Source organism: Globicephala melas, chromosome 7 (assembly GCF_963455315.2).
Source record: "Globicephala melas chromosome 7, mGloMel1.2, whole genome shotgun sequence".
Lineage (NCBI taxonomy): Eukaryota > Metazoa > Chordata > Mammalia > Artiodactyla > Delphinidae > Globicephala > Globicephala melas.
In genome coordinates, this window is record NC_083320.1 from 11,190,303 (window position 1) to 11,215,215 (window position 24,913).

At 44.4% G+C, this 24,913-nt stretch overlaps 1 protein-coding gene across 10 annotated transcripts in view; it reads right to left on the reverse strand.

The window, feature by feature from the left end:
* AGFG1 (ArfGAP with FG repeats 1) overlaps window positions 1-10,584 on the reverse strand; it is a 69,585-nt gene extending 59,001 nt beyond the window's left edge. For 4 of the 10 annotated variants that reach the window (XM_060301759.2, XM_030883674.3, XM_030883422.3 and 1 more), the window contains exon 1: window positions 10,321-10,582. In XM_060301759.2, coding sequence (XP_060157742.1) covers window positions 10,321-10,487 — 167 coding nt within the window. In that variant the 5' untranslated portion in view covers window positions 10,488-10,582. Of the gene's footprint in view, window positions 1-10,320 lie in introns of all 10 variants that reach the window. The other 6 variants (XM_030883735.3, XM_030883341.3, XM_030883963.3 and 3 more) reach the window with 4 other exon arrangements.
* Between the last annotated feature and the right edge of the window lie 14,329 nt (window positions 10,585-24,913).

Below are 24,913 nucleotides of genomic sequence, written 5' to 3' on the forward strand. Positions count from 1 at the left end.
ATTTTTACACAAACTAAATTTTTTTCATCAGCAGACTACCTTCTCCATCTACCAAATTTGATCACTTAAATGAATGAAATCCTCAATCAAATCTGAATTACTCATTTATTTAGTTATTTTCAAGATATATTCCTGGAAGCTGCTGCCACTTCCCCTTTTCTGCTAAGCCAAGTTTAGCTATCATGTGAATCCAGTGTTTATAAAACACTTTACTGTAATGACATTAGTCATAACTATTGGATGAAAGTGTTAGGCAAGTAAACCACATCATTTTTACAGTGCCAATATTGAAGTACCACCCATTCTGGATCCTAAAATACACGTTTTAAGTCTCCAGTTTAGTACAAAAGAAATTTTTTTAATGACTCATTTAATAACAGCAATACTGATATTTTGAAAGCATGTTTGTCACTTAATTGGTTTCAAGAAGTTCCAAAGTCATCTACTGGTGGAGCCCAACATGCTTCTGCAGTATAATTAAGTCATATGCAGATTACCAGGAGTTTTAGTTTTAACGACCACCACCCAGGTATGACTGCAACCAGATGGTGTGACTCATTCCATATGTCCATCAGTATGCTACTCTTAACTACGCAGCAAACAATCTTCCAAATAGCCATTTGTCAACTCAAATTACAATGTATGCTAGATGAATAAGTAAGAAAACTTATTTAGCTAGTTTTATTAATTGTTTTTCTCCTGCTGGGGGAAAAGCTGGTTAAAATATTTTACTAGGCTGTGGAGATTTAGGTGGTTGTTAATGTTGGCATAAAGTAATAAAGCTAATCTGGCATTTAAATCTATTCCAATCTTAGTTATTTAGTAAAAATATTATATACAATGTTTCATATTATAAAAATTATACATTTAAGGGCTTCCCTGGTGGCACAGTGGTTGAGAGTCCGCCTGCCGATGCAGGGGGGTCCGGAAGAATCCCACGTGCCGCGGAGCGGCTAGGCCCGTGAGCCATGGCCGCTGAGCCTGCGCGTCTGGAGCCTGTGCTCCGCAACGGGAGAGGCCACAGCAGTGAGAGGTCCGCGTACCGCAAAAAATTAAAAATTAAAAAATTAATAAATAAATTATACATTTAAAATCTACAAATGGAAGATGCCTTTAACAGGTTATCAAAAATCTACAGACTTTTGATACCAAGATATGTATTAGATAGTCCAGAATGTTAGTTTATCCAGAACACAACTTTAAAACACTGAAAATACACACACACACACACACACACACACACACACAGTGCAAACTATAATTGTTATTTTGGGTTTTTGTTTTTGAAAGCCAGAAACACTACACTCTCTGTAAGGTCCTTGTAACATTTAGGGCAAGCACCTAAAAAATAACACCCAAGTAACAATTTAAACCTAATTAAGGTATTCTTGCTAAAAGTGGACAAAACCCAAGTTTTAGAGAGTTTACTACCTCTCTAAGCTCTACTGAAATGACAGCAAAGGAATAAAAAAGCATTAACCCACAAAGAGAAGAACAGAGAACAAAGAAGGAACCCAAAGGCATACCAAAATCTAGAAAATTACCAGCAGTAACTGACTGTGCAGACTAAAGAAAGCCAAAACAGATGCTCCTGTAGAGGTGGGAGAAGCCAACTAAAGATGATTCCCACCACAGAACCCCTGGAAGATTCATGAAAGGAATCAAGCCACAAGTTGGGGAATTTACATAGGGTCAAAAATAGATTCCCAGTTTCCCTACTTCCATAAGACTACCCCTAAGAAGTCCTAGGCAGAAGTCTGAAGGAAAATCTGATCTGGAGAGGCTATTCCAAATAGGCTCTGGACTCAGGCACAGCTGAGGATCGCTACTGGGTACTATGCTAAGAAATGGAAGCCAAGGGGACAAGCCACGACGGCGAGAGGCCCGAGTACCGCAAAAAAAAAAACAACAAAAAAAAAACAATTCACTATAGGTTCAGAATAGTAGGGATAAAAAGATCATACATACTCTCAAAGAGGGAGTGGAAAATAGGGCACAAAGAATGAGTAATAAGAATAGAATCAAACTTCTCAATAGCAGTACTGAAGGATTAAAGACAATTAAGCGGGACTTCCCTGGTAAGAGCAGTGGTTAAGAATCCACCTGCTGATGCAGGGGACACAGGTTCGAGCCCTGGTCCGGGAAGATCCCACATGCCGCAGAGCAACTAAGCCCGTGAGCCTCAACTACTGAGCCTGCGTGCTAGAGCCCATGCTCCACAACAAGAGAAACCACTACAATGAGAAGCCTGCGCACCGCAACAAAGACCCAACGCAGCCAAAAATTAATTAATTAATTAAAGACAATTAAGCGATGCCTTAAAAATTCCAAGGGTAAAGTATTTTCACCTTTGTGAATGTGAGGGCAGAATAAAACACTTTCAGCCATGTAGCTCTCAAAAATGCTCTCCCATTAACCTTGAATCAGGAGGCTAATGGAAATGCGGGGGTCCTGGAAAAAGAGGTTGCAACACAGGTTAGGCATGACGGGAATTTCCACAATGAAGGCAGGAGAAAGTCCCAGGATGACAGCTGCGGAGCAGGCCTAGAGAGCAGCATTTCCAGACCAGAGGCTGACAGAAGTACCCAGGAAAAAAAGAAGTACCTGACATATCTGGTCATATTGAAAACAGTTATATACCTCAGCCAGAGATAATTTATCTGGGGATATAATAACGATACACACATGGAAAACAATGCAAATGAAGTAACCTAGACAATTACAAACTTCAGGGGGAAAAGGTTGTACAAGAAAGAAAATGTAGTAGTAATATACTGTATGACTTAGCTGAGAACAGTATGTATATAATGCAATAAGGTAAATACTAAATAGTGATTTAACCAAAAATTGTGATGTTATATTGAAGGAGTAGAAGCAGAGTATAGGTGGAGAGTGAGAGGAGTGTTAAGAGGGCCAAAGCCTTATCTTCCCTCTTGTACAGTAGAGAAGTCAATAGATAAAAGCAAAAATTGAAAAATTAAAAAAATAGCTGTAAGCATGCTAGCCAGAAATACTAAGGTAAGTAAAGAGAAAAAGAACCGACTGTCTATGGTAATCAGAAACAGAGAAAGGGAAGAGACGACTGCTGCTGCTCGTTATAAGTCTTGGCCTTTTTAAAACTATGTGCATATATTCTTCCGATAAAAATTAAAATTCAATTAAAAACTAAACATAAAAAAGAATGGAAAATAAATGGTTCTTTCCCTTCAAAATCAAATTTAACTGACATATATGTAGGCTGGTTTCTTTGATGAAAAAACATTCCTAGAAAACATGAGGAATTCTTAAAATTTTAAATCCCTCCTATTTCAAAAATGCCAAGTCTCTTTACTAGACACTAGCAATCTTTTTATAGAAGTACCTACTGAGCACAACTGTTCCAAGTTAGAGCCACCAAGATTCACAGAGTAAGAGATAAAGATTAGAAGAGAGAAATGAGGAAGTTTTCACATCTTCCCACATTATTAGTTCTGCTGATTTTCATACTTCTCCCATCAAAGATCTTGCAAAATTTAACCAAAAAGTGGGGGAAGAAAAGAATTTTTAGAATCTGACACTACAAGGAAAATTCCTCTTCCTTTTCTAAACATGTATGTTTCTCTGTAACTTCCATACCTGGTCTTGTATCTCCCCCTACAGAATAAACCTATTACCTCTTCCACATAAATGCCTTAATTTACCCAAAGACAGTGACTAAGTGAACAGCTCCCTACCCTCACTCTCTAGTTTTTTCTTCTTTAAGCTAATAACACTTCTGGTCCCTGCAAATATTCCTCTCATACAGAATTTCAAATCTCCTTATCCTAATCAACTGCCTTACACCATGCTCCAGTTTAATTCATCTCTTAAAATAAGCAACTAGAATAAAAGCAAAGTGTTAACTATGACTTCCCGCCCTCTAAAAAGCAGTTATGGTACCAATCAAAAAGAGACCATGTCTTACTCAGGAGTCTTTGGAAAAATATGTTCTAACTTAAAAACAAACAAAAACTCACTCCCCATACATAGAACAATTCAAATAAGGTTCCTATCCCTCCTATAAGTTAATAAATTTCATTCTCATCATGTCTAATCAGGTGTCTTTAGGGCAACAGCTCTAATGTGTGAGGCTGTAAAGGATGTCCCAAGGAACCTATTAACGAAGTACCCAAAGTTATGAATGATTTATTTTAATATACATTAGAAGAACCAAAGGTTTATATTCCTAGATAATCATCGATTTGACCATGTGGATTGGGAAATGCATTACTGAGTGGAGGAAAAAACAGGAAGGGTAATGGCACCTAGTCCTGAATATCTCCACAGAAGCTTCTCAAGAATGTAAGCATTATGCATGTTGCATAGAGAAGACTGAAAATTGTCAGTCTGAGGATTTGCTTATTTTCCAAAGAGTGTACTGAAGTTAGATACAGAGCTTTCTAAAGAGGCAATAAATTTTAAATTGAGGTCCAGAGATCAGCAAGTTCCTTAAAAGAATGTTTTAATTCTTTTTATTTGTAATCCAACTCACAAAATTTTAATATAGATTTAATCTAGATAAATTGTACAACCAATACTTTGAAACTGACTAAAGGTCAAAGTGTTTACAATCACATTGATCCAAATTCACAGACAAATGAGAGAAGAACAGATACGAACTTGATATAAAAATGCCTTGGTAGCAAGTTATAAATGCCTTGGTACCTATGTGCCAAACTCAAAAAAATCAGTATCAGAACCAGTCAGCACCATATCCCATTACACTCACAATACACAACAACAGTTTCTAAATAAGGCAATGAACAGACATTTGAAGCTAACTAAAACTATTTAAAGAAAAGCATGACATAACTATAAAACAAAAATGTGTGATACATCCATAAACTACCTGTCCTGCCTCTTAAAATCCAATGAAGTAAAATCTACCATTTAAATCCCTCTAATATAGAATTCACAACAATTTACAGCAAGCATTAAGAGTGTAAGCTACATTTTACAATTTAAAGTTGTGGAGGGTAACAGTACTTTCCTTATATGATTGTTACTAGAATAATGCCTGACACAGAGTGAGCAGTCAGTAATTCTAAATAGTAGTTATTATTATCTTATTTTTCATTTCTTTAATTTTTGTTTCCCCAACACATGTACTAGTGCCTGGACTTAATGAATATTTGTTTAAAAAGGGGGAAAAAAAGGAAAAAAAAAACTCTGCCCTTCACAATTGAAAAAGTTATCAGTTCTCCCACTCACACTAAATTGAAGTTGTACTACACTGTCAAAATATCTCACTGAATGTAGCCATGTTAGAGTACTAAAAAAAGTGAATTAAGGATATAAATCACCGCCAACTGTGAGCTCATGTGGTACTGAATATTATAAACAGAGTTCCAAAAGGGTATTTGATTGCAATCCACTCAAATATTAATGAGTGTATAAAAACAAATGCCTCTTTTCATCTGTCCAACTTTAAAGTCAAAATTCTTATAAGATTCACCAAAAGACTCAAAATGCACACAAAATTAATAGAGTATAAGTTACTATCTGTCTACATTTATCCTCCTGTGAAATTCCAAGTTTAAATGCACTGTTCACATAAAAGGGCTGGTATTAAGTGGGACACGGTGTTTCTCAAATGTTATTTTTTATTTTTATCTAAACTCTCTCTGAAAAGTTTATGAATCATTTTTAAAGGATAAAACAACTCTCATATTATTTACTGATTACACAAATGCTAAAATTCTCCACAAAATAAATAATTTGGTCTAAAGCTAGTCTTTAACTGTAAGTTCTTTAACATGAAGGTAATATTTTATGTTGGCTGTAATAGAATGCCATTCATAATTCTAAATATTTCTGTAGACAGAAGCAGAAAGAGTGACAAATCAATCTGTTAGAACAACCCCATTCTACCTCAGTGACAGTTTAATACATCTATCTCAAGTCTATTTTAAAGTTTCACAATCGGAATTCAGTTACATATTCTAAATAAGCATCATACAAGCACAGAGTGCAGTCATCTGAAAGAAAAAACAGGAAATAAAAGATCAGCTCTGGGCTTCCCTGGTGGCGCAGGGGTTGAGGGTCCGCCTGCCGATGCAGGGGACACGGGTTCGTGCTCCGGTCCGGGAAGATCCCACATGCCGCGGAGCGGCTGGGCCCGTGAGCCGTGGCCGCTGGGCCTGCGCATCCGGAGCCTGTGCTACGCGGCGGGAGAGGCCACAGCAGTGAGAGGCCCGCTTACCGCAAAAAAAAAAAAAAAAAGATCAGCTCTGAGTCTAGTAATATTAACAATAAGATACTTGTTCGATTTATTTAAACAAAGATACTGCTAAATATATGATAAAAGGCATGTGACTATCCCAAAATTTTAAATTCATGATAGTAGATACCCTTTACTGTGTATCAGCATTTTTTAGGCACGTCAAGGTTTCTGACCGGCAGCTAACATGACTCAGTTCATATATGTACATCCACTGCTTAGCCCCATACTCAAAAATAATATATGTTAAATAAATATTCAATGAATTGTACCATTTAATCCTCAGAACAACCTTAAGCTATATATTACCATCTTTTATCACAAATAAAGAAACTGAGGCTGAGGGGATGGGTTCAGGCCAACCTACACATAGTGGCCTTAATACTTTGCCCTAAGTCACAAAGCTAGTGGCAGTGTCAAAATCTGACTTCAAAATTCATATTCTTTCAATTATACCATGGCATCTAAATAGCAAAGACATTATTATTAAACTCAATAGTTATATTATTCTTATTTTCCTATATTATTGCTTTCCAAAGAAAAAAATCCTCAGGAATTACTGTCCTTTCAATATTTCTGCAGCAGACATTTGATTCAGGATCCATTCTTTCCTTCACAAGTATCCCAGATTTCTGAGTTGGGAACCCTATCTTGGAAATCCTTGTTGTTCCAATAACGTCATGATAGAACGCATCCAATGAGGGCACTGGTTCTACTTAGCCATATGACCTAAGCTAATCCAGACTGAATCACAACTTCTGGAAAAGTTGTAACAATGATATAAATTAAGGCAGTATGTAGCCTCAGGAGCTGGGAGCAGCCATCTTTGGATGAGGGAAATCGAGGCAACATCATTAACCACTGGATAAAGTCTTATTTAAAAACACACAATAAATTCCCCTCATATTTTCAAAGATTTTTTGATGTGGACCACTTTTTAAAGTCTTTATTGAATTTGTTACAATATTGCTTCCGCTTTATGTTTTGGTTTTTTGGTGTGGAGGCATGTGGGATCTTAGCTCCCTGAGCAGCGATCAAACCTGCACCCCCTACACCGGAAGGCGAAGTCTTAACCACTGGACAGCCAGGGAAGTCCCTCCGCTCATATTTTTAAACCAACTTGAGTCAGGTTTTGAGTTACATCTAAAGAATCCAAACTGATAGATTTTTTTATAAAGCTGCTTCTCATTTCAGCATCCTTCACATATTGTTCCCTACTCATGGAATATCCTGTCCCCCTTGTTAATAATGCCCCTCATATATTGGGGAGCTTTCGATATTATATATCCCAGGCATCATGTGAGATGTCAAACATACACTATCTCTAATATTGAAAACTAATCTACATCCCAAATGTATAAGGTAAACCTTATCCTCACCTTTTCATAGATGAGAAACTTCAAACTCAAAGAGACTGACATTCTCAGTACCACACAGTAAGTGGAGCCAGGATTCAAAACCAGGTTTATCTAGCTCATAAGTATTTGTTCTTTCAACTACATGAAGCTACCTGCCATGTGGATCTTGTCTTTAAAGGTCTTTGCTCAGGCATCAAATCTTCTGTGAAGCTTTCCCTATTCATTTACGTATTTCAGGGATAGCTCAAAGCTATGAAACATTACAGTGTATCATAACTATGTTTACATACTTAGAATGCAAGCTCCTTAAGGATAGTGGGATCCAAGTAGGACCAGTGCCTCCCACAGTACATGACACAAGCCAAGTGAGCAATAAATATTTGCAGAATCACCCCTAAACAGAGATATGGAGTCCTATCTGTTACAGATTAAATTCCAATAAAATAAACAATTGTTATGTATAATGAGATATCCTTTCATATATAATGTTTCGGAAATGTGACCTCTAGGAAGAAATTTGTAAATATTTTTCATATTACACATTTGCTGCAACAAAGTAAATTTATACTTGCAAACGGCTACACAGAAATGTCAGAAATCCAGAAGAGTAAATATATACATACTTCCCAAACTAAATACTTGAAATGTATCAAAGGACCTTGTGTTTAGTAAAAACACTGGCATACTTATTATGCACATAATGCAAGTATACTCAAAACAAATTGGACTACTGGCTTCATTTTAAAACCAAAAGTTGCCCACAAACTAAGTCTTTATTTGTAAATGAAAAGAATGAACCAGACTATCTCCTAAATACTACCTAGCTCTAGGATTGTGTTGTACTTCAATAACAACACTATCAACTTCTCAGAATGCTTTCTTGACTCTACAATCTAAAACTAACCTCTCCGGCTTCCCTGGTGGCACAGTGGTTAAGAATCCGCCTGCCAATGCAGGAGACACAGGTTCAAGCCCTGGTCTGGGAAGATACTGAGCCCTCTGGCCACAACTACTGAAGCCCGCACGCCTAGAGCCCATGCTCTGCAACAAGAGAAGGCACCGCAATGAGAAGCCCATGAGTTGCAACCAAGAGTAGACCCCACTCGCCGCAACTAAAGAAAGACCGCGCGCAGCAACAAAGACCCAACGCAGCCAAAAATAAAATGAAATAAATTTTAAATATATATATATAAATAAAAGTGACCTCTCAGAGAAGGTCTCTCCTATCATACTATTTTAGTGCATACTTGCCCCTGACATTTTTCTCATTACTTATTATGTGTTCCCATCTCCTCCACTAGAATGTAAGCACCAAGAGAACAAGGATTTTGCTCTAATCATCAGCACAGTCCAAGGCTTTACAAAGAACCTAGTAGGCACCCAATAAATGTTTGTTGAAGAAATAATAGTCATGGAAGAGTAATAATGCTTCTTTGCCCAACTTAAGAAGAAAACAAAACAAATCATACTCTACTAGGCATACCTTGCATTTTCCAAGAATGAGTTTTCTCATATACCCATTGCCTCAGTATTACTCTTACAAAGTTTTTTGGGGGAGAAGTGGGGTACCAAATTACTTTATTTCAAAGAGTGGTACAAGTGAAAGAACTTAAGTAGATATTTGGTAGACCAAAGGTTTTACGAACATTTAGTAACTACCACTTCGTCAATAACTTAGTGAATACAAAATAATTTAGCATATAAAAGCAACTTATTCAGTTCCAAAATCATCCGCAAACTCTCCAAAAGAAACCTTCAATCACAGCAACAAAAGTCTTATGAAAACGCAGCTTAATGGAGCAAAGAGGAAGAAATACAAACCATCCCAGTAATTCAAGACGGTGGTCTCCCTTTTTCTGAAACAACGCTGTCTTTCCATCTCTCCTCATTTCTGTACACAGCCAGGACACTTAGCTATTGACAGAGAAATCTTACAGATACCACCACCCTATTTACAATGACACAGCTCCGAGTCAATTCCTTATTTCCACTAAAACTTCCCCCAAACTCCTCAAGACTCTCTTTGGACCACAGAGCTAAAGCCCCGCAGCCTCACATCTGCTTTCTCTGCCTCCCTCTCCCGCAATTAATCTTCTCTAACTTTTCCCTTGGGAATCACATCTCTGCCATCACGACATTTTAATCCCGCTACTATTCCTAAGTGCCGGCTTCCTCCCACTGACCTAGGTACTCTTGACCCGAGGAAAAAAAACCCAAGCTAAGCGTCCCTGCTCTCTCCCACCCCAGCTTCTCCCCCACCCCCCAACGGCGCCCGGCAGGTGTATTGCTCGGGACCGCCGCGCCCCGGAGGAGAGGCGGGGCACACAAAGGACCCGCACGGCCGTCCCCAGCCTCCTCCCGTCTTTCCCCTGCAGTCCCGTCGGGTCAGCGCCCGGGAGAGCCGAGACCCGAGGGAGGCGGCGCCGGCTCCGCGAGGACCAGAGATGCTCACGCCGAGCGCCCCCTCCGGACCCCAACCCCGCCCACGCCCCACCCACAAAGGCTGCCCCGGGCCTGGACCCTCGCCCGGCGAAATCGAAAGCGCATCCCCAGCCCAGCGGCCCGGGCCCAGCGCATCCCGGCCCCTGGCCTCGACCGCCCCGCCCCGCGAGCCCGCGCCCCAACCGCCGCCGCCGGCCGGACCCCCACAGGACCCCCCACCCAGCCGCCCGCTCCCCACGCCCGGGGAAGGGCCCCCCGCCCGCCCGGCGGCCCCGCACTCACAGGCTGCCGGAACAGGAGGTACAGACGAAGGAGCCGACCGTCATGTTCACGTAGGTGGGGCCGCGCTGGTCGCAGTCGAAGCACTTTCGGTTGTGCGGGAGGCCGGTCATGTCCCGCAGCATCTTCAGGTGCTTCTCCTCCTGCTTCCGCTTCGCGCTGGCCGCCATGGCTGCGGCGCCGAGAGAGGAGGCCGGCAGGGCCGGGAGCCGGGCGGCGCTGCGCCGGGGACCCGCGGTCCCACCGGCCGCCCTGGCCGCGGCCGCCGCCCTCCGTCAGCGCGCGCCGCCCGCGCCGGACCCGGCCGCCGCGGCGGGACTCGACTGGGCTGGGCGCGGCGCGGACGCTGCGGAGCGCGGGCTGACTGGCCACACCAGCCGGCCCACCTGGGACAACCGCCACCACCACCACCGCCGCCGCCGCCACCGCCTCCGCCACCTTCCCGACTTCTCCAGAGGGGAAAAGACGAGGAAGGAGGACGGCAAGAGGAAGCCCGCCCCGGGCGGCCGGAGGCCAAGTGTCGGCCGGCGCCTTCTGCTGGCCAGGAGGAGTTACTGCGGCCACGCTTACAGGGCTAAGCGCATTACTTGGGTTACCTTCCCCCGCTGCCTAAAGCTCTCCAAGGGCTGCCCACTGCTTTGGGGATAATTCCAAGTTCCTTACCGTGCGCCCTAAACAGCGCTCCATCATCTAGCCCAGGCTGCCTCTCTCACTTCATCCTGGGTTATTCAGCCACAATGGATTTCCATTTGTATCCGAACACAGCAAGCTCCCTCCTGACTCAGGACCCTTGCCCTTGCTGTTCTCTCTATAGCGGGGTTTCTCAACCATGCCACTGTTGACGTTTTGGACTAGTTAATTTTTTGGTGTGGAGGCTATCCTGTGCGATGTTAGGATATTGAGCATCATCCCTGGCCTTTATCCACTAGATGCCAGAACGACCTCCCCACCCTTCCCACAGCTGTGGCAACCAAAATTCCCCGGACATTGCTGTATGTGGAGCGATGATAGAGGGAAGTGAAATCAACGGGACTGCGGACCATTGCTACACGTGAAAGACCACGGCATCCATGCATCCATGCAGCCTGGAAAGTGCAGCATTTCCATGTGAATATTTCCACGTTCCTGGAAAGTCACTTTCCATGAAATGGCTGTGTTTTATTGTCTTCAAGGTTCTAGCTGTTTAAAATCCTACTCCTTTAGTGTTTATTATGTTTTATCTGGGATCTCCCTTTAGGCTCCAAAAACAGCCTACACCCCAGTGTCTTCTTCACTACTCCACCCTCTGCCCCTCCCAGAGCTGGAGCTTAGGTGCTCAGTATTTATGGAATGAATGCATTAAGTACCTCATTTAATCTTAACAAGATCTCTTGTTAAGGTAAGCATTATTGTTCTTTCCATTTTACAAATCTGGAAGCCAAAGCTCTGGAGGATTAAGTAATTTACCCTAGGATACATGTGGGTTGGCCCAGATAGTCAGACTGTCGGACTCAAATCTCTTAATCACTCCAAAAATCCACAACCAGCAGGACGTTAAAAATCATCCCTGCCCCTCATTTTCCAAAAGAATACAGGGAGACCCAGTGAGTCCAAAGTCATTCAGCCAGTGAATGACTGAAAGTAAGATTAGAATCCAGGTTTCCTAATTGCCAAGGCCAGCCTCCAGATCTCCCATGAAAGTGACTGGATAAATCAACCGAATGAGACTTCATATTAATATAATACTGAGAAATGGAATATTGCCTGCCATATCAGTAAACAAAGAATGTCACTGTCATCAGTGATTGCAGCCACAGCCGATGGTGGGCTGGTGACCCCTGAGGAAACTCAGGAAGGAAAGAATACCTGCCATCTAGCAGCCATCAGACGGCAGCCACTCCCTGCGGTGAGCCCTGAGGGAACTCAGGATGTGACAACATGGGATGTCGGGCCCCAGATAGCTGAGGTGCCTATCAAAGGAATGATTTCAGTGAGCCCAGACTCTTGCATCTTCTCATACATAGAAAAGCGCTAAATTCCTTAACTTGAGATGTCTGGTTTTCTTTAACAATAATCTTTTGATGTTCTGACTACCTGCCCTTTGTTGCAAAACTCCTATATAACCTGGTTTCCCCCCCTCACCTCACCTCCTTGGAGCAGTTCTCTCAGGGTTACTTGAGATGCTGCCTCCCGGGCTTGAAGTCCTAAAAATTCCCGCTGAATAAAACATAACTCAGTTTTAGGTTGTGAATTTTTTTTTCAGTCAACAATACTATTAAAAATAATCTTTTTTTTTTTTTTTTTTTTTTTTTGCGGTACGCGGGCCTCTCACTGTTGTGGCCTCTCCCGTTGCGGAGCACAGGCTCCGGACGCGCAGGCTCAGCGGCCATGGCTCACGGGCCCAGCCGCTCCGCAGCATGTGGGATCTTCCCGGACCGGGGCACGAACCCGCGTCCCCTGCATCGGCAGGCGGACTCTCAACCACTGCACCGCCAGAGAAGCCCAATAATAATCTTTTTAATATTAAAAGAAAGGGATCAACAGATTTTGGATTGGCCAATGGATTTTTAAAATTTATTTATTTTTTGAACTTATTTATTTTATGTATTTATTTTTTTGGCTGCACTGGGTCTTCATTGCTGTGCACAGGCTTTCTCTAGTTGCGGCTACTCTTGGTTGCGGTGTGCGGGCTTCTCATTGCGGTGGCTTCTCTTGTGGCAGAGCACGGGCTTCAGGTGCGTGGGCTTCAGTAGTTGTGGCTCACGGGCTCTAGAATGCAGGCTCAGTAGTTGTGGCACATGGGCTTAGTTGCTCCACGGCATGTGGGATCTTCCCAGACCAGGGCTCGAACCCGTGTCCCCTGCATTGGCAGGCAGATTCTTAACCACTGCGCCACCAGGGAAGCCCCAACTCCCAAGTCTTTTTGACAAAACCCTTGAGTTAAGGTCAACTGGAGTGTCATTGCCGCAGGATCCCTGGCTGTTTAGGAGAGGAGAGTACTGAAATGTTCAATCCTGGACTGATCAAAACAAGGCTTACTCAGCCCCCCTCTGACTAAACGTGACACCCAGCAGCCTGTTATTCACCACCAACAAATGCACTCAACCCACAGCCAATGGCTTACTTGTTTCTATGTTTATAACGCTCGCTTGTCATTTGTATGTTTTCTGTTTGTTCATCTGTACATGGTCTATCGTCTGATAAATGCCAAAATCAGAAGGCGCGACTGTAGCCCTGTTACAAACAGTTTAATACATGGTTGTTGTATTATTGTGTTGTTGTTGAGTCAGGAGAAGATACTTCCAGACTGTCGTTCTATAGGAAGGTGAAGTCCAAAATGTTTTCTCCAAATAAAGCCGAAAGTGGTTATGACCTGCTGAATTTTAGCTTTCTTATACCCCATATAATATCAAAGTAGGCTTCTACTTTCTCAGATCCCAAGGAGAGTTTGCAGCGTGTCAAGCAAAACTATTTATTTTCTTTAATTTTCTTAACCCTCAAAACAATGCAGAAGGAGGTATTATTATCCCCATTTTATATACGAGGAAGCTGAGGCTCTGAAATGCTGGCTGGCCCAAGGCCTCGCCATAAGTGAAGCATGAAGCGGCAATGCAAACCCAGATCCGGCTGCAAGGCTCCAACTTCTTCTTCCAATAACTGAATACCGATCCTGCCTATTGGATTTGCAAAGCAGAAGTTACCTTCAGAGGAGTTAGCTCTGCAGCCAGAGTGATCTTTCCAAATGCAAATATGATTCAGGCATCCTCAGTCTCCTCCCCCTGCCTTTCAGAGACTTCCCATTGCTGATAGGAAGATTAGAGACCCTAGGAGACCCAGAGGCCCTGTGGTCCAACCCCAGTTCTTGTGCCTGATGCACAGTGAAGCCAAACAAACTGAAACGTTGAAGTCTGGAGCAGAGAGAAGTTTATTGCAAGGGCCACGCAAGGGGAATGGGTGGGTCATGCCCAAGAGACCTGAACTCTTAATGGTTTACAGGGAAAAGTTTTCATAGGCACAATTTGGTGGGAAGTCTGCAGGATGCATGATCTTCCTCTGATTGGTTGGTGGAGAGGTAACACAGTGGTGTTCCAGAACTCTCTATCATCGGCTTTCTGGTTCCTACCAGCCTGGGGTCCATGTGCTGTATTCAGCCTGAAGTTACCATCCTCCACGTGGGTGGTGGCCTTAGTTCCTGTAGAAGAACTCAGAGATTCCTATCAGATTGTTGTGCATATCCCTTAAGGAGGAACTAGGACCCTGCCCCATCACTGCAGTATTGTTTCTGACTGCCTTTCCCTTGTTTCTGCATTCCCTCAGGCCTCTAATTAATAACAGCATGAATTTGCCCTTTGGAACTCAGGAAAGGTCTAGGAGGCTGAAACCTTTTCCCTACAAACAAGGAATAGGGGACAAGCCAAGGCTTTTGTGCCCCGTAGGGCCCCACAAGGTCTTGCTGGGTTTCAGCCCTGCACAGGCAGCCTCCTTCCTGCTACCCATGCTGGTCTCCCCGATCATGCCCCAGCTCCACCCTAAGTCTCCACCAGTCTGCTCCAAGCCCTCTGCCTTCTAAGTTTTTTATATTCTCTTCTCTCCCACTGCAGGGCCTTTGCAAATGCCATTGATGCGTCTCAATCCCTCTCCTCTTTCCCTTCCCATTTCTCAGATCCAGCTCAATATCTGTTTTTCAGAGATCCTTCCCTGTCCTGCCTAATCAAGTCAGACCCCATAATATGTGCTTATGGTACTGAAACAGGAGGGCAGGGCACAACATCTAAAAGAGTGACATAGCTCTTGAGGATACGACATAAACTGGTTAGAACCTACTAGGTCCAAGATGGCGGAAGATTCCACTTCCAGTGGACCTTGAGCCGCATTATGCGCTCACTGCTATACATTTGCGTCTAAATTACATGCCTACAGGTGCCATGACAGTTCCTAGGCTAACCATAAAAGGTCAAAAAGTGGGCAGGAGCCCAATTCCTGGAAATCTCCGGCCCTTCCCCAAAACAGTTGGAATACTCCTCCCTGTCGTTAGCCTGTGAAATTACCCAGCCCATAAAAACTAACCACCCCATACTTCAGGGCCTTTTGCCTTCTGAGTGGCCCATACTCTGCGGAGTGCGTTTCTCCCAGGACCGCTCTTGCGTTTTTAGACAGACTACGTTCTCTCTATAGAATGTATATCTCTCTAAATAAATCCACTTCTTACCTATCATTATGCCTCTCGCTGAACTCCTTCTGTGCTGAGACATAAAGAACCTGAGCTTCATTTAGTCCTGAGACTAGGTGTGCGATTTTAATTAAAAGACAGTGGGCGGCTTCCCTGGTGGCACAGTGGTTGAGAGTCCGCCTGCCGATGCAGAGGACACGGGTTTGTGCCCCGGTCCGGGAAGATCCCACATGCCCCGGAGCGGCTGGGCCCGTGAGCCATGGCTGCTGAGCCTGTGCATCCGGAGACTGTGCTCCGCAGCGGGAGAGGCCACAGCGGTGAGAGTCCCGCGTACCGCAAAAAAAAAAAAAAAAAAAAGACAGTGGACTTGGGCTTCCCTGGTAGCGAAGTGGTTAAGAATCCGCCTGCCAATGCAGGGGACACGGGTTTGAGCCCTGGTCCAGGAAGATCCCACATGCCACGGAGCAACTAAGCCCGTGCTCCACAACTACTGAGCCTGCATGCCACAACTACTGAAGCCCACGTGCCTAGAGCCCTTGCTCTGCAACAAGAGAAGCCACTGCAATGAGAAGCCTGCGCACTGCAACAAAGAGTAGCCCCCACTCACCGCAACTAGAGAAAGCCTGTGCACAGCAACGAAGACCCAGTGCAGCCAAATATTAATAAGTAAAAATAAATAAATAAATTTATTTTTTTAAAAAAAGACAGTGTGTTCAAGTCCCAGTCTGGGTTTCGGCTGGGTTCAAGTCCCATCTGAGTTGTGCGGTTTCAGTACCACGTACCTCTCCTTTAAAGTGTTTGCAGCTGTGACTGCTTTGGGATTTTTTTTTTTTTTTTTTTCAGGTAGGGTTCCTAGCCCCCCTCTCTCCCCAATACACTGTGGGCTTCATCAGGATGGGGATCCGGTCTGTGTTTGCTCAGCACTATTTCTCCAGCTCTTAGCATGGGGCCTGGCACTTAGAAGGGGCTCAAGTCAGTATTGGTTGAATGAACACATAAATGCAGCAATGGGAGTCAGAGAATAAAGCTTCCCTCAGTCTTATGCAGTGGGTTCCACGTTCTATTTATTGCTGTCTCCGCTGCTTTGGCTCCCAGAATGACTACAGTTCTGCCAAAGCTACAATAGTTTTGTTAAGGAGCTTGCACATTCTGAAATCAAACCTCTGAGGGTAAGAATCTAAAACCTGACTTGCTTAGAGGCTCCCGCCTGTCTTATCACCAGGGGTGACTCAGAGAAAATGTCCTGAACAAACCCTGGTGTTTAGAGAGGCCCCATGGAGCCAGCGATAGAGCTGCCAACTCATCCTAGGCCGCCCCACCCTCAGGGCCTGTAGGCAAGGCCCAGAGAGGAGGCCCCTCTGAGTCTTCTTGGGAGCAAAGCAGGACAAGCAATAACAAGTATCAGAACAGCGGTGGCTTGGTCGCTCAGGGTATCTGAGTGAGGAGAGAAGAGTCCCCCCATTTTTATGTGAAGGACTCAAGTTTAGACTACTGACAATATACCTGAGTTACACACAGTGTCGAGGAGACCTACTGACAGAATAGAAAGAAAATGTTGCCAGAGACACACGCATGGCCTGTGTCCCTCTTCACAACCTGCAGCGCACTCTGAATTCATACTTTTAATAAGTCCTGGATTTACCTTGTGAATAACACAATTGCTTTGTTTGCTTGTATATTAAAAGTGCTAATCTGTTGCGTGTAATTATTTAAAAATACGCTGCAGTTTTTGTGGTCCTGTTTGTTTTTGTTTTGTGGTACGTGGGCCTCTCACTGTTGTGGCCTCTCCCGTTGCGGAGCACAGGCTCCGGACGCTCAGGCTCAGCGGCGGTGACTCACGGGCCCAGCCGCTCCGCGGCATGTGGGATCTTCCCGGACCGGGGCATGAACCCGTGTCCCCTGCATCGGCAGGCAGACTCTCAACCACTGCGCCACCAGGGAAGCCCTATGGTCCTGTTTGACAGCTTTCCATGTTTTGATATACTGGGAATTTTGAAAAACTTGAAGCGGACGTGAACCCTCCCTGAAGCGAGCCCCCTCTCTCTCCAAAGCCCCCAAACCCTCAATCGGCTCTGCCCAGCCCCAAACCTCAGAAGCTCCCCAATCCTCCCTCAAGGCGGCCCATTTCTCGATGCTTGGGGTCTTCTGATCTTCCTTCCCCTCAGGATCCCTTGATGCCTGAAGCTGATTTTCTTTATGCAGAGGAGTTCCCTGATAGCTGTGATCATTTCCAAGGTAGGAAACTGGAGCTGTGGGTCTTCCCCTTTTATTAACATTCTTCCCTCTCCAGAGCGTGACTTTTTCCAGCTTGTGACCGAGGAGCCAATGCTAATTTTTATGGCCCATTTAAGTAATGGCAAAGGAAAGTCACATCAGCCCATTAACTCCCCCAGACCTCGGCAGGTTTCACAGAGTGAATAATCACAGGGTCTGGGTACAAAGCACTGTGGAATAATACCCAACTCGATTTTTCCCCCCTTTTCTTCTTTTGATACCGCCTTCTCTTAGCTGTGGTTTGATTATTTTTACATTGCTTCCTGACTTGCTTTTTAACTTGCAAGAAACAGCAACACAGAAAGGGAAGAGGGAAAGAACCTACAGAGAACAAGCAGTTGGTGCCTACTTCCTGGAAACATCGGCGTGGTTTCTGGGTACACTCTGCACAGAGCCCTGGGAAACCACGCACCTGAAGGGCAATGCTGTGGAGCTGACAGGCAATCGGTCACCTGGCCTCCTTCTCCCGGCAGATCCGCCCCCCAGCTGTCCCCACCACCATCGAAGCCCTGCTCCTCTGCCTGGGTTCATTTTACTCTGTCCTTTGTGAGCTTTGTCTCACCAGCTGAATGGCATCTGCCCATACAGCAGGTCCTAAGCTCTGTGTTCCTAGTTTGCCGGGCCACAGAAGGACTGTGCCAGTTGGTTGACCGCTCTAATCTCAGGCCGCTCTGGAAACCCAGAACAATTGCAACTAGACTTCAGTCATCCGTTTATCAGAAAGTTATTTTCTGGATGTTAGAGAGAAACCAGAGGCAGTTTTCAGACATCATTCACTTATTCATTTATTCATTCAATTAATATTTCTTGAGCACCTACTGTGTGCCGGGCACTGGGGACTCAGCAATGAATAAGACAGAGTCGCTACTCTTCTGAAGCTTGTGTTGCCCATGAGAGGGAGACCAGACAGTATCTATGTTAATAGAAATGGGCCAGGTGATGCTAAGTGCTCTAACCCAAAGTGAAGCAAGGGAAAGGAATAGGGTGTGAAAGGAGAGGATGCTGCCGGGTGGTGGGGCAGGCCCAAAGGTTGGTGAATCAGGGAAAATTCTAGGATGTGCCCCTGTCAGAAATCACAGGACGAATATCATATGATATCGCTTATATGTGGAATCTAAAAAAAATGGTACAAATGAGCTTATTTACAAAACAGAAATGGAGTCACAGATGTAGAAAACAAACTTATGATTACCAAGGGGGATTGAGGGGGGAGGGATAAACTGGGAGATTGGGATTAACATATACACACTACTATATATAAAATAGATAACTAATAAAAACCTACAGGGAACTCTACTCAATATTCTGTAATGATCTGTATGGGAAAAGAATCTATAAAAGAATGGCTATATGTATATGTATACCTGATTCACTTTGCTGTACACCAGAAACTAACACAACATTGTAAATCAACTGTACTCCAATAAAAATTAATTAAAAAAAAAAAAAGGAAACCACAAGTCATAGGGCCTGGTGTGGAGACCCCGCAACCGAGCAGCCCCCTTCCCTTTGTCAGTTTGTGCCAGAATCAGGAATCCTGGCCTCCCGGGGGTCACCTACAGAGAACATGAGTCTTCGGAAACCAAGGGAGAGAAAAAAGGTCCCTGCGTCTGCAGCAGCAAGAGAGTCTGGGGTAAGAAACGCTCCATTCATGGCGTCAATGGAACGTTGTTCTTGCCCATTACTGAAAAGAGAAAAGGGACCTTCCCTTCTGGTCCAGGGTAAAGAATGGGGCTCCTGTGGGGAGAGAAACCTGCTCTGGCTTCAGAAAAGAAACACCAGCAGGGCTTGCAGGGCTGCCCAAGAGGAGAATGGACCCTAGCTGCAGCCGTCCATTTTGAAGGGGTCAGACGGAGATGTTGTAAAAGTGGGTCTCTAAAAACACTCATCTTCTTCCTTTTCCTTTTCTCACCAAATGCCAGCAGACAGGTGATGGCTCCTATGACACGGGGTGATCTGAGCACAGAGCATATCTCTTGAGCCCAGCTGACTGGCGTTGCCATCACACCCCAGCCCCTGAGAAGGGAAGCGATCGCACAGAATTCCCTGTTGATGCCCAGTAACGATGACGAACATTTCCTGGGACAAAGCACCAGGCGCTATGCAAAGCACGCTCTGTAGAGTGACTCCATTTATCCTCACACCAGCCTTCAGCGGTAGGCTGTATTAGTTATGCCCATTTTACAGATGAAGAAACTAAGGCTGCCGAGTGGAGGACCTTGCCAAGGTCCTACGACTGGGAAGTGATGGAGCTGGGATTTGAAGGTCAGTGGGGTGACTTCAGAGCCCAGGATTTAACGTCTACAGTCAGCACTTCGCTATCTGTTAGATGCTCTTGTCAATCAAACCTGGCCCTACGTGAGAGCAGGAAAAGACAGGAGTGTGTGCCTTCCTGGTCTTGATCTGGCCTCTGGGGTTACAAACTCCCTGGAATACAACGGGGCTGGTTTAGCCCAAGGTTTCTGCTTTGGGAGGATGCCACCCCACCTCCAGAGCTTCAGGCTGTGCACTTGAAGGACCTATTTTCATTCAAGAAGTTATTCAGATGAGGGAAATTACCAGAAAGTTAGACACACTAAGCTTCCCCCAGTGAAAATGTCCCAAATATTCATTTAGGTAGTTGTTGCAGTACAGATTTGTCCTCACAGAATGTGCAGACAGCCACAGAGCAAAGTTCACTTCAGCGGTGGGAGAGCCCCTGGAGCAGGTTTACAGGAACAAGCCTATAGTCATTTTTACCATAAAGAAAACCTACTGCTTTATTACTAGTCACCCTCCCAGACCTGGGGCCAGCGATGATTCAGAAGGTTTTGGTAAGGATTGAATGAGAAAAAATAGTTAGCCCAGCACCTGACATTTTAATGTAAGTACTACAGTCATTCTTATTATTTTAAAGATGCCTATTAATTCCCTTTTCTTCACTCAGTGAGTATTGCTTGTAATGTACAAGTAATGCAGTTTAGCTGCAGTTCGCTAGAAGCTACTGTAAAACCGTAAGTGAAACCCCCTTGGGTACTTGGCTACTTTGACCAGAGCGACATTGCACTCTGACTGGTTGAAATCACTTGCGGTCTGAGTGGTCTGCAAGGCAGTCGGTGATGCTCATGAACGTCTATATTTCATTCAGTTCATACTAGTCTTTGTTTGTTCTAAGTGAATATCTGACAATGTCTAGTTCAATGGATTCTGCAGATGCAATGCTCCAAACACATCTAACCATAGAAGCAACATGTTCCTTTATTATTATTGGATTTGGAGGGAGATGGGGAGGATGTGGGTCTGTGTGTGTTTAGGTGACTGGTTTCTTGAATCAGACCCCTATCTCCTAGGTCTGTCTGCATGTGAAGAGACAGTACAGCAAGGGCTGTTACAAGCACAGCTTCCGAGTCAGACTGTTTGGATTCCAATCCTGGATCTCCCCTGGGAGTTTAGGCAAGTAACTTAAGTCTTCTGTGCCTCATCTGTAAAATGGAAATGATTGTATCACCTATTTCATAAGGTTGCTATGAGATGAGGTGATTTAGTATATAAAAAGCACCTAAAATAGTGTCTGTGTCTGTCAGATAGTAAGCACTCTATAAGTGTTAGCTGTTATCATAATATTCCTCTCTCTTCCCATCAAACACCTTCCCTACAATCCAGCCAGAGTAAGCAAGCAAATGTGTGTGTGTGTGTGTGTGTGTGTGTGTCTTCTTATAATACACTTTGCTGTTGTTGTTTACTTTTGTTTTTTAAATTTATTTATTTATTTATGTATTTGTTTATTTATTTTGGCTGCACTGGGTCTTCGTTGCAGCACGCGGGATCTTCATCACAGCATCTTCAACGCGGCACGCAGGATTTTTAGTTGTGGCATGCCAACTCCTTATTCGCGGAATGTGAACTCAGTTGCAGCATGCATGCGGGATCCAGTTCCCCGACCAGGAATCGACCCCGTGCCCCCTGCATTGGGAGCATGGAGTCTTACCCACTGGACCACCAAGGAAGACCCTCCTTTTGTTTTTTAATATCCTAAGTAATACATGGATACAACCTCTTTTTTTTAAAAAAAGGAACTTCAAACATTACTGGTACAGTGGTTGAATAATGTCCCCCATTCACCCAGAAGCTCAGGATGTGACCTTATTTAGAAATAAGGTCTTTGAAGATGTAATTAATTTAGGATCTCGAGGTGAAATCATCCTAGTTTAATAGAGTGGGCCCTAAATCCAATGACTGGTGTCCTTGTAAGACAAGGGGACACACACAGACACACAGGGAAGAAAGCCATGTGACAACAGAGGCAGAGATCGGAGTCATGCTGCCACAAGCCAGGGAATACCCGGGACCACCTGGAAGCGAGGAATGATCCTTCCTTAGAGACTTCGGAGGCAGCTTAGCACCGCTGACACCATCATTTCAGACTTTTAGCCTCCAGAGCTGTGAGAGAATCAATTCCTGGTGTTTTCAGCCACCTCGCTTGTGAACATCTGTTACAGCAGCCCTAGGACATGAATACAGCCGGCACAGCAAGCGTTCTCCTATCTACGGCACGTGGCCCCCACCCACGTCCCTTCTCCCAGCGCAGTGTCATTTTGTTACCTTTCCAGACCTTCTCCCATGCCCTTACACACGTAGCCAACATATTTTGTCTAATTGACAACAACATTTGGCAACTGTGGCTAACCGTGTTCATAACATTCTGCAGCACTGATTGCAGCCGAGCAGCTGGACCACATCCAGGATGAGGACTGCTGCTGTGCTGCCTCTCCCAGGGGACCACAGGAACCATCTCCTGTGTCTCCCCTGAGCATTGCCTCTGACTGACAATCATTAAAAGACAAGGGAATCCTCTAGAACAATGTCTCCTTTTTCCTAACTCATGAGCTCTCAGGGAAATTTTTAACAACCTACTTCCTCTCATGCCGGTTACATTTTTGTCTACCTTAGTCACCTTCTACAGATCTGATGAATATGGGTCCATTAATATTAATATGGGTCCGTGCTCTGTAAGAACTGGAAGTTGCCGTTTGAAGAGTGCTTTGCCATATCTTCAGCTGTGAGCATGATACAGAGTTATCAATTACATGAAAAGGGATCTTCACATACAAAGTTTCAAGTTAAAAGAATATTCCAAGTCTCCTAACTCTTAAGAATCCTATAGGGATTTCCCTGTGGTCCAGTGGTAAAGAATCCGCCTTCCAGTGCAGGGGACGTGGGTTGGATCCCTGGTCAGGGAACAAATATCCCAGGTGCCGCTGGGCAACTAAGCCTGCGTGCCACAACTACTGAGCTCGTGCGTCTCAACTAGAGCCCGAGGGCCGCAAACTACAGAGTCCACGTGCCCTGGAGCCTGTGCGCCACAACTGGAGAGAAGCCTGCATGCCTCAACGAAGATCCCGCGTGCTGCAACTAAGACCCGACACAAGCATAAATAAAATGAATAAATAAATAAATCTTTTAAAAAGAAAAAAAAAATCTGATAAAGATGCCAACCCCCTCCCCTGAACTGTGCACCAAACATATAAACTAGAATCTCAGGCCAGTCCTTGCGCCCAGGTTAAAGTCCCCCTCATTTTACAGTTGAGAAAAATCAGACTGCGAAAAAATAAAGCAAAAAAGGTCTCAGAGGGATGTGGTGGTAGAACCAGGATAAGAACCCAGATTCTGCGTGACCTACCATCTCCCTGTGACTCTATGTTTCAGTCAGAAGACCCATTTGCCAGCAGACAGGACAAAGGTGGGGAAGAGGGTATTGTGGGAAGGAAGACCCTGATTGAAGGAGCCAACGGTCAGAAGCAGGAGAGAGAGTTCAAGGTCTCCACACAGATGGTGGCCAGGACACCACGGTGGGTTCCTCAGACATGGCATTCTTCCAGTGTCCACCAAGGCCAAGTCAAAAGATAAGAACTTTACATTAAAGCAGCAAGGCCTTAGCTAACACAAGGAAATTTAATTTTAAGTAACTATCTTTGCATTTCTAAAAGAAATTTATATGATGTCCTCTGCAGGCCTCAAAAATAGAATAGCATCTCCCCATCTATCTAAGATGATTTGAATGTAGATAGATATGGAGACAAGAGGCTGGTCAGGAATGTTAAATACATTGTCTGGGCACACCATTCCTACCTCCTTAGCCCCAAGCGGACATCACTCACCCTCGTTGTACTATTTCTAAACCAACACCAGCTGTGGCCTCGAAATCCTTCACAACTCAGTTCCTCCTAGTTGGCAATAAGGTCTACAACCTGTATGCCATCCTATGGCTAAATGACCTTCCAATGTTCTTTCTAGTCTCTTGTGATTAGGGATTTCCCTGTAGGGATTTCCATTTAAACTTTCTGATGGCTTTACTCAGTTCAGCAGCGGCCTAGGGACCTCCCTTTCTAGGGCAGGAATCTCCCCTAGGATTTCTTCTAATAGCTGTACTCCTACATTATCAGTCATGTGAAATAATTAAGAGAGCCCTAAGAATCCTTGCTTATAACTTATGTTTACCTAGTCTACAAAGGCAGCTCTTTAAAAGTTTCAAGTTCAATATTATTATTGCCCGTAGAGCTTGGGTCTTGATTTCAAAACCCTCTTTTGTATAAGTGCTCCCTGTCTACCTCTCTCCTCTCTCTCTCTCTCAACTACATCCCTTATGTTAGATTTTGAAAAAGAAACAAGTAGACTGACACAAATCTAAGCTGCATCATGAAGTTCAAAGACAACGACAGGGTGAGGTACAGTGTAGGATTTTACATCTTGTCACCCTAAACATTAAAAGGGAGCTCTCTGCATACATGACATTGATTAGATACATAGAGGGTAGAGCCCAGTGCTGGGCCCCTTTCTTGCCTCTTTTCTTTGCTTGCATCACCAAGCATTCCAGAACTACTTCTGGAACTTTCCAACCTTGTGTTTTCCTCAGTGTCCCTTGACGTGATGATTTGTCTTCTGCAACACAGCAGTACTGCCCTCAAAGGGAACAACCAGGCTTCCCTGGTGGCGCAGTGGTTGGGAGTCCGCCTGCCAATGCAGGGGACACGGGTTCGTAGCGGCTGGGCCCGTGAGCCGTGGCAGCTGAGCCTGCACGTCCGGAGCCTGTGGTCTGCAACGGGAGAGGCCACAACAGTGAGAGGCCCGCGTACCGCAAAAAAAAAAAAAAGGAACAACCAAGTTAACTTATATCTCCAAATTGGAAGAAGCCAC